At 45.0% G+C, this 10585-nt stretch overlaps 1 protein-coding gene across 2 annotated transcripts in view; it reads left to right on the top strand.

Annotated features, from left to right (window-relative positions):
• LOC102386258 (myosin-16) overlaps positions 1-7629 on the top strand; it is a 43639-nt gene extending 36010 nt beyond the window's left edge. Inside the window, exons 37-45 of one of the 2 annotated variants that reach the window (XM_025204566.1) lie at positions 1-95; positions 240-343; positions 1113-1305; positions 2046-2249; positions 3862-3987; positions 4970-5140; positions 5882-6082; positions 6525-6748; positions 7227-7629. In XM_025204566.1, the coding sequence (XP_025060351.1) occupies positions 1-95; positions 240-343; positions 1113-1305; positions 2046-2249; positions 3862-3987; positions 4970-5140; positions 5882-6082; positions 6525-6722 (1292 nt within the window). In that variant the 3' untranslated portion in view covers positions 6723-6748; positions 7227-7629. Of the gene's footprint in view, positions 96-239; positions 344-1112; positions 1306-2045; positions 2250-3861; positions 3988-4969; positions 5141-5881; positions 6083-6524; positions 6749-7215 lie in introns of both variants that reach the window. The other variant, XM_025204567.1, reaches the window with a different exon arrangement.
• Positions 7630-10585: the final 2956 nt, after the last annotated feature.

Raw genomic sequence — 10585 nt, 5'->3', positions numbered from 1 at the left:
AGAGCGTGCATGAGCTGCAGAAGATAAAGAAGAAGCTGGAGATTGAGAAGGATGAACTGCAGGTGGCGCTCGAAGAAGCAGAGTCTTCCCTGGAGGTAACAACTGTATAGTTGTGACAGCTGCCTGTCGGGGCCCGGTGTGCAACCAGCATATCTGCTGGCCTTTTTCCAGGGAATGACTTGCTTATATTTTACCTCTTAAGAGCCGTTCTTTCATACCTCTTGTACATCTGCTGACAGGTTGAAGAGAGCAAACTGGTCCGCATTCAGCTTGAACTGGCGCAGGTGAAAGCTGATATCGACAGAAGGATCCATGAGAAGGAAGAAGAATTTGAAGCTACGCGGTATGAAACTGTTGACGTGCTCACCCATACGTACTTGGGGGCTTTGGACATAATAAGCAGTGCTGTGGCAGAAGGGGAATGAATAGTCTTGCATCCAAGTCTGTGTTTGCTCAGCTGATCTGTTGGATGGGATCTGACATAGCTGATGTATTACTAGATTATCTTTTGTAAAGAAACAGGTGATTTCAAGAGACCCTGGGTCAAATAAAATTCTTGGCTCTACCTTTGGGGGGTAAGCAAAGTGCCAGATGTTGTGCTTTGTAAAAGCAATATCTGGCTGATAATATGTTTCCTGCTTACCATAACAGCGGAGTTGTCCACCAAGGGTTAAGCTACTCTCTAGCAATTAGGTGGTTCCAGGATGAAACCTAATAAAAGGGACAGATTATTCCACAGTTACCTGTACTATGGTTTTTGCATCTTTCTCTGAAACAGCTAGCCAGCGGTCACTGTTGGAGACTGGATATTGGATGCATATGAACCTAGGGCACTTTAAACTTCCTATATGTTGATCTGCAGTGCTTAAGTGGCAAAGCGGAAAGGCTTTGGTCCAATTCAAGCTTCTGCTTATTAGCTTAATGGACTCTAATGGAGGCCTTTGAGAACAGTGTGGAGAAAAGATCTAGGAGCCCAATTTTGAACAGTTCCCTGAATGTTCCCTTTTTACTATTTTGGGACTAATTGCTTGACATTATCCACCTACTGCCAAAGGCTGGATCCGACTCAGCGTACCAGAATGTAGCGACTTATGCTTCATTGGTCTCTGCAGGAAAAATCACCAGCGTGCGATTGAGTCCCTACAGGCAAGTCTGGAAACAGAAGCTAAGGGGCGTGCTGAAGCTCTCCGGCTCAAGAAGAAGATGGAGACAGATCTGAACGAAATGGAAATCCAGCTGGATCACGCCAACAGGAACAACAGTGAGCTTGTCAAGACCCTGAAAAAACTGCAGCAGCAGATCAAGGTAAATTGGAGAGGTGGATGCAGAACCCTGCAGGGAAAGCTGTATCCAACTCCATCTGGTGACCTATGCATCTAAGAAAGAGATGATGCAAGGAGACAATGTCAGGTCAAATTTGCCTCTCAATTTAGGTTTTGTAATCAAAGGGCCTGATTTTAAACAACACCCTACAATGCAAACATTTTTTAACAGACCTTCCCCTGCAGTGCATTCAGCCCAAACAGTGCAGTGTGAGAGACCCTGGAAGTGAAACAGCCTGGAAAGGGACTGAAAAGTGAAACTTGCCCATCTATTTTCATTGTCCAAGTACAGGGAATTGCAAAGAATGCAAAGGATGTGAGAAGGGCAGAAAAGAAATAAATCTTTTACATTTATTTCCATTTTCTTAAATTTTCTGTTTTAAATGCCAAAATCTCAACTTGTGCATAATTGGGGTAATTGGAGCTGAGAATGTGACTTGTGAGACTCTCCCTTATTTGGGTACCACAGAGAAGGGTTGGGTTTTTTTATATATTTGCAGGCCAAATTGTTGATGGATTAATGGATACTGTTGACTTCAGTAACTCCGCTGAAGTCAGTGGATCTGTGCTGCTCTAAAGCAACCATAAGTGAGATGAGCATCAGGCACATTGATTTTGAATCCCTTTCTTTAAAAGAAAGCAGAGCTGCCTAACAAGCCCTGCAACGCCTCGAGGCTTCTTCCGAGCTCTTGTTATTCACACTGCTCCTTCTTTTGCCTGCAGGATCTTCAGATTCAGATGGATGAGGATGCCCGCCAGCACGAGGAGCTCCGCGAACAGTACAACCTCCAGGAGCGCCGCCTCAGCCTGCTACAGACAGAGCTGGAAGAAGTGCGGTCTGGCCTGGAGGGCAGCGAGCGGTCTCGCAAGCTCCTGGAGCAGGAGCTGATTGAGATCACGGAGAGGCACAATGAATTCAGTGTCCAGGTAAAAGCAAAAGCCCACCTGTTTGCACAGGCCCCCATGCAGGCGGGTCTGCTTCTGATGCTAATGTATCCAAAGAAGGGCTGGGGTTGAGAAAAAGCTACTAGGCAGTGAGAGAATATTCTGAAATCGGGAATAAAAATCTGGCAATTTGCCAGCAGTCATCTGCAAAGATGGCAGGACTTGGCCCATAAAGGATAAATAGACATTAGGATTCATGGAAAAAGGCCTATCGAATTTAGGAGGGACTCAAGTTAGGCAGGTTTCAAATCAAGGGAGGAATTTTCTAAAGCACTTAGTATTGGCCCAGCTCTGGTCCCACCAAGACACCATGATAACATGTCTGGCACCTAAAGCACGAGCACAGTGAGGACTATTCTGGGCACTTCTGAAAATCCCACCCTAACAATTACAGAGTGAAGAGCTGGTTCCATTCAATTCAATGGGTGATTTGTTACCGCTTCCATGTCACCACATTTCATTCATGGGCTTTAACAGAGGGCGAGATCCATGTGACTAGAAGTGGGATCCTCCTATAGAATCTAATGGGAAATGATATCCCTGTTGTAACATTTGTGGACTGGCTTAACAGTTCTATAGATGGTTTATCATTCTTCATTATACTTGATAGGCCTTTTCCATAAAAGACGGACTTAAGCATGTTAAGGATTCCCAAAGAGGGAGAAGGTATAAAATATAAATGGCTAGAAAGGATGGCTGACAAGAAGAGAAGTATATCTGTATTGAGATTATAATGGGACACTGTTCATCGAAATTGAGTTATAATGCTATTTTTATTCAGATAATAAAAATACAGCTCATACACTTGTAACTGAGTGATGACGAAAGACTACATTTCTGGCAGCTAAGCTGCTGTTTCCATGCTATGTTTTCTTTTCCTGGTTGCTTATCCTATCAAACCAATACCACGCAGAACATGTATCGCCCTGTGCGGCACATTGACACACAAACCTGACACTGATGTGTGAATGAAGAACCTGCAAATCTATACAATGCGTTTCTTTTCATAGGGATATTTTTAACTGTAGAGATCTTAGTATTTGGGCTGTTTATAAAAAAACCCAAAACATGATATTACCTAATCCTAAAGTAAATGATAGCAGACAGTGAGAATTAAATCACCTAAAGGGATTCAGATGTCCCATGAAGACCAAATAACTATATGCTAGAAGCTCTCTGGGGCAGGGGCTATGTCTTTTGTATATCTGTAGACTGCCTACCAGAAGGGATCCTCAGCCAGAACTTTGGCCAGTGGATTCTTCTGCAACCTAGTTTTGAAATAATAATACACACTCATCTATGCACACAAATTCAATGAAGCTGAACCACAACTCAAGACACTAATAGACAAAAGCATTCTGATATACAAATAACTCAGCCTGGAAGGCCAGCTACGTACCTGGGGTAAGGTCAGTGACATTAAACCCTGGATAAAGCGCACTCCCTTTAACAACATATAACTGCCTAATAGAAAAGAAAGCAAATTCTCTGTGCAAATCAAAATGCAAATCATCTGCTTCAAGGCCAAGTACAAGGGCTTCTAGGAGAGGAGCTGGGGTTTGCTGGGTTCCTGAGTCTTTTCTTCCCTTTCCAGAACCAAAGCCTGTTGGTGATAAAGCGCAAACTGGAGTCTGACCTCCTGCGCATCACAAATGAACACGAGGAGATCATCAGCGAGTACCGGGCAGCGGACGAGAGAGCGAAGAAGGCCATGTCTGATGTAAGTTCCACCCCTGTCCTTAATGATGAAACCGGGAAGCCGACGGGATATGTATCACATTCTCGCACCCACCGCTTAATTCTGCAGTTTGTCGTCATAAACCGTAGCACTTCCATAGCGTTTTGCACCCCTCAAGAGCAGCGTGCGTATCACCTCATTTGTGCATCAATACAGCCACGTTAATTTGAGTTGGGAAATAAAACAGAGGGAATCCAGTCTTAACAGAGAGATCTTTTGCACCGCTGATAGCACCTAAAGACTACTTCCATTTCCCCTTCATTGTACCCTTCTTTCCTTTCCCTTCCTCCCCAAGTCACGAGACGTTTAGCTTTTCACTAGCGGCAGCACGTACAACTGAAATGCTGAATCCTGAAGCCCATTTCATAATATCTATCATGCTTCTGAGGAAATACAGGGCCCACTTCCCTCTACCCAGTTAACCCCCTTCATAATCAGCAAGGAGAACAGAAGAGTGTTGAGCAGGCAACTATCACATCAATAGCCGGAGATTTAATGCACAGCATTTCTGCCTGAAGAGGTTGAACTTTGTTTGTCTCCCTTGTGCCTTCAGTTACTGCTTATTCTTACAATATCTTCACCTGAAATCTATGGTATGTTCGGATTTACCTTCTCTCCAGGGGGGATAGAAGGCATAAAGTTTGGAATGTCTCTAGGCAAAAGGAGTGTCACTGAAGCCAGAAATGACTGACTTAATCACAGACTGGGGAAACACCTTACACACTTATAGTACAATCAGCAAGCACAAAAACACCTGCCTTCAGGCCTGATCCCAAGGCCAGAAAGTAAACCAGATTATTTCCATTTCTTTGGATCAGGCCTTTAGAAAGCCAAGCTGTGCCACAAAGAACAGATGTACAGAATCTGTACTTTTTCTCATATGCCATCAGGGCTCTATAGCTTAACTTCCAGGGCTTAGTATGAATAGTCTGTGCTGACAGCCAATTTCTTACTGTCCTCTTAGGCTTCCCGTATGGCAGAAGAGCTGCGTCAGGAGCAGGATCACAGCATGCACCTGGAAAAGATCAAAAAGAACTGTGAAATCACGATAAAAGACCTGCAAGTCAAGATGGAAGAGGCTGAGCAGTTGGCCCTGAAAGGAGGAAAACGAACTATCATGAAACTTGAGACACGGGTAAGAAACAAATGTACAAGTCCACTGAAATAAAGTTCTTCCAGCACAGCTGTCTAACCCTTTCCCCTGACCTTAGCATCAGTGTTCAAGAGAAATAGCTGGAAAGAAAAGGAGTGTTTTCCTTAAAGGTTCCCTGTATCCCTGATACTGCGACACGAATTAGAGATAGAAACAGATATTCTGGACTTCATATTCCTCTGAATACAAGTTGCCCCCAAATTGTCTGACTCTCAATTTAAGAAAAAAAAAATCAAATAAAGACACATCTACGGTGCAGATAAGAGGTATGGGGGAGATAACAGCTTTTGACTTTCTTTTTTACTCAAATTAAGACACAGGCCAGCTTAGAAGAAACATTTTGCTTTAAAAAGCACATCATATTAAAGGAATATGGTAGATAGGATCCATAGCCGTGTTAAAGAAGTTCAGCTCTGCCTCATTGTGTCAAACACAGTGTCTGGCTGGATCCTAATTACCCCCAGGCATGACAGTAAGACACAGCACAATTAACCCTCCTTTGATTGTCTCCCATTGATGGACAATCTACAAGCCCCTACTGGCCCCAGTGATAGTCTTATCCTTTTCTTTCTTTTCCCCCATGCCTATTGCAATTGAAGCATAAGGTATGAGGATCTCCTGCTCCTGGGTCAGACTTTGCCTGTGATCATAAGATCTCTAGAGCCACCATTCTGCAGCCCATCAAGACTCATTTGTTCTCCTGGATTTCCTCCTCCTTTACAGATTAAGGAACTGGAAACAGAGCTAGACTCTGAACAGAAGCGCCACGTGGAGACGGTGAAAATTCTGCACAAAAATGAACGCCGTCTGAAGGAGCTGGTCTTCCAAACAGATGAGGACCACAAAACCAACCAGCGCATGCAGGAGCTGGTGGAGAAGCTGCAGAACAAACTGAAGACGTACAAGAGGCAAATCGACGAGGCTGTACGTACCCCGGACTTTAACTCTCCCCAGTTTCAGACGCACAATACTATGCGATGCATGCAAGTGGAAGGCCACATCTTTACAATAGACAGTGCCTCAAGTATATATTCGGTCACAAGCTGTGGCATCTCTAGTCACACGGCTTTAATAAGCTCCTGTTTCTGTTGACAATACAGGCACCAATGAACCAACAGCTATAAAACTGCCCTGAAAATAGGGGTTGCCCTTTGCAAAAACTCAGATCAATGCATGTTGTCCCCTCAGCTCTGCCCTCAGAAATAACCTCCAACATATGTGTGTGTAAAAGATATTATAGGTCCAACATTTTACTGTGCTCTTCCTCTGACTGCCTATATTGAAGGAATATAGTTAGATAGAGCTGTGCTAGCATTATCCAATGCAAAGAGTTGTTGTCAAAAGTCAAATGTTCTCGTGTGCCCAGGAGGAGCAAGCTAACCAGAGCTTGGCCAAGTACAGAAAGACCGTGCATGAGCTGGACGATGCAGAGGAAAGGGCTGGGATGGCCGAGACTGCTCTAAATAAACTGCGCACAAGGCACCGCATCTCCGCCACCAAGGGGTTCACGTCCGTGGAGATCATCCAGGTGTCGAAGCCTTCCAAGTCGGCTTCCGAGGAATAGACCTCTCTGCTCAGACCCTGCAGCAGGTAGGACTGAATATCTGCTTGCCTCGGGTTTATGATTTCATAAAGGAGCGATCGCAAGGGATTAGGAAAACACAGGTGGAGTTGCTAACACTAAATGACTTGGTGAATTATCTGAGATTGGTGACTGGGTCATTGCACGTGGCCCTTTTTGTGCGGGAAGAGGTGTGCTGAAATGGTATCATCAGAGTGGGGAGATATTCGCATTCGGTACAAGGGGAAGAAATGATCAGAATGGCCTGCTCCATTCTTGCTAGAGGAAGGCTGCTTAAGGGCTAAATCCTTCCTTCCAGACTGTAACCCAGCACACCAAGGTCCTTGCTAAGGAAAGGCCCAGTCAGAGGCACTCTAGTTTGGCTTATGTATTAATTTTCTAAATTTTTGAGGAGCCTCGCGGGCCGGATAGAATGGCCTGGCGGGCCACATCCAGCCCCCGGGCCGCATTTTGCCCACACCTGATCTAACTCCAGTCTCTTTCCAGGGTGTGTCACAGCTTCCCAACAGCTGCCCATCGCAAGACTGCTATTATAGTGATGAAAACAGCAGGCTAGAGCTAACAAGGAGAAGCCCACGTGGGAAGAGACAGACAGAGGGATGGAAACAAGGAATGTATGCAGCTCTGTTGGGGAGAGACCTACCTCTGTGTCACCCCGTGAGAGCTTGAAGCTGCGACTTCCCCTGCGTGTCCTGCACCATGAAATCATATAGGCATGTTTGCTGTCAGTGGAAAGGGGTCTGTTGTAACACAGACTTTGCATTTTCATGTCAAGGACGGAAGGTGTAAAGTGTCTGTGTGACCTGGGCTGTCTCTTGTAAATAATTGTTCACACTAATAGTCTTAATGCATAGTCTTAATAAAGCTTCCTGGATGAAAGAGAAACTCAGAAAAGCTGCTGGATTTTTTTTTTTGCTTGTAGAATGAGAACAGGGGGCTTTGGATGGTTATAAGGCAGTGAGACCTGTGCAGGGCGGGAGCGGTGGGAGTCTAGAGGCTGTGGGGACGGTTACGGGGGGAAGCATCCCTCATTCTTTCCAACACCTCCTCTCCCTATCACTTGCCAGGTGAGAGCAGACAGACAGAGAAAGCAGAGCAACCACCCAGCTGAGCAAGCTCACAGCATCCCCAATGGCTGGGAGAAATACATATAGCTATTAGCTATGCACACAACCTTGCTGAGTTCAAGAAGCAGCAAGGCTATAGTGCTGAATATTTGACACTTTATACCCAGTGGATCATGCCTTAAATCTGTTTCCAAAGATGCTCACTGAAGGCTTGGCTCAGTGAAGGGGTTGAGAATCCCAACTCCCCTTTCCTTTGGTGCCGGCCTCATCTTACACACAGCAACAGACCCCTGGCATTGTGCTCTGAACTGCACAGGGGCTAGGGCAAAGAAAGTGCACACCTGAAGACAGCACTTTCGTAAAGTTCTGAGCAAGCTGAAAAGCATTTGGATTATGTGCCCTTGTCTTCTACTGTAGGCTATGACCCCTTCACATATACTGCACATAAACAGAAATTAGAATAAGGCACAGCAGCTGTTAGACAGGCCCCAGCGACAGCTTGCTACGGAACTACAGGAGCAGAAGAGTGCCTTAAATTGACAGTTATTAGTTAAGAAATGCAAACATGGCAACTTTTTAACAGTCAGGGTGACTATTTGAGACGAATAAGGATGCTCTTGATCATTGAGACAGCTGCAATATTGATTCTGAAAATGGATTTCAATAAATTATGATAATCCACCTGGCTCCTTCTAGGGAAGTCATCAGCAGACGTAGCTTGGAAACATCTAAATGTTGCAGTATTCTCATTTTTTTTTTTTACAGAATGGCCAATGTTGTGATTCTTTCACTGTCCCTAAAGCGATAAAACACCAGCAGGCAGGTATTTTTATCCACAAATATCTATCCGTGTATATAATTACCATTTACGAATCCAAACATGTTTTGTACTTGCAGTTACAAAATTGCATGTGCTTGCACGTAATCTGCAGTTGCCTGCATTTAAAAAAAGACCCACCTGGATTTCTCAATACCTTCAAGTAAGACTTCCGCTGCACTCATATTTTTTTCTGAAAATCTCACAGTGTTGCCCTAGCATTATTGAAATTCCAGCAGTGTTAGCACGATTATAGTAAAAATGCCAGTGACAAGTCAGGACTAACATCTAATCTGGCCCACCAAATCTGGACATGTTAAAATGGTAAGAATGCTGCCATCCTGCCTGGACTAGGATTTCCATTTTGCACTAGTGACATATCTGAAGCAGCAGTCAATTTTCAGCAAATCTTCATTGGAGGCAAAGCCTTCATCTGTTGAGCATTTAAAACTCTAAACTCCCACAGAGTTTCTGGTTTGGCTGCTTTCACCCTTGCCTGCCAGTGAAAATAATTTTGTAAACCTAAAACTGTATTTAAATGCAATTTCGTCCCTATTATGTAATGGGATGTGACCTAGTTACATATCTTTAATCTGCACAACTAAACTGGTTGTATAATCAGACAGTAACAACAGCAGCAATTGCACATCTCAAAGAGTGGCTCTTAATTTTCTGCGCAGTCTGCTCAGCCCTTTTTGTATGGTCGTGTTACTGGACTTCACCTGTGATGGTGTTTATCAGTGAAACAGTATCAAAAAGCACTTCACCTTTTGAAAACCACAACCCTTTAAATCATGGATTTTCAAATGAAAAGAGGCAGCTTCACCCACAAAGAACTGGAGAAGAAATCCAGAGGTCACAACCCCCTTCCCTTCCTTTTGGCATAGGTAGGGGAAGAAGGGTCCTGAAAGACGGAGTTTTGTTAGAATCATAGAACCACAGAAAATTCAGGTTGGAAGGGACTTCAAAAGGTCACATCTAGTCCAACCCCCTGCTCAAAGCAGAACCAGCCCCACCTAGCTCATCCCAGCCAAAGCTTTGTCTACTCGGGTCTTAAAAACCTTCAAGGACGGAGATTCCAGCACCTCCCTGGGGAGCTGTTCCAGTGGTTTACTACCCTCCTAGTGAGAATTGTTTTTCTAAAATCTAACCTAAATTTCCCTTGCTGCAACTTGGGCCCATCGCTCCTTGCTCTGTCATCTGCCACCACTGAGAACCGTCCAGCTCCATCCTCTTTGGAAGCCCCTTCAGGTAGCTGAAGGCTGCTATTAAATCCCTCCTCGGTCTTCTCTTCTGCAGACTAAATAAGCCCAGTTCCTTCAGCCTCTCCTCATAAGTCATATGTCCCAGATCCAAACCATTTTTGTTGCCTTCCACTGGATTTCTCACCAATGTGTCCACATCCTCTCTGCAGTGGGGGGCGCAAAATTGGACATAGGACTCCAGATGTGGCCTTGCTAGTGCTGAATAGAGGGGGGGGAAATCACTTCTTTTGCTCTGCTGACGCTTCTACTAACGCAGCCTTGTATGCCATTAGCCTTCTTGGCAACAAGGGCACACTGCTGGCTCATATTCAACTTATTGCCCACTGTCACCCCCAGGTCCTTTTACATAGAGCTGCTGCTTAGCCAGTCGGTCCCCAGCCTGTACCAGTGCCTGGGAGTGTGCCGCCCAAAGTGCAGAGCTAACAGGGTCACAGCAGTGAGGCTGAAGTAGATTATTGCTCCCAAAGTTTAACTGTGTAAAGACAAGCTTTGAAAAAGGGACCGGGAATAAGGAACCGACTTCAGTCCGGAGAAAAGCCTGAGCACCACTGAAGGTAACAGGTGCTGTCTCAGGGTGCAGCCTATGTGCTGGGCAGTGAGGGCTGCATCCTGGACAAAGCCTGGCAGCCCCTGGGACATGCTGCATTGCCAGGGCTGACATACCTGCAACCCAGGAAGAGGTCAATGAAAGATGCA

This window comes from Alligator sinensis, unplaced genomic scaffold (assembly GCF_000455745.1).
Source record: "Alligator sinensis unplaced genomic scaffold, ASM45574v1 scaffold402_1, whole genome shotgun sequence".
In the NCBI taxonomy this organism is placed as follows: Eukaryota; Metazoa; Chordata; order Crocodylia; family Alligatoridae; genus Alligator; species Alligator sinensis.
This window is presented reverse-complemented; position numbering and strand designations above follow the sequence as displayed.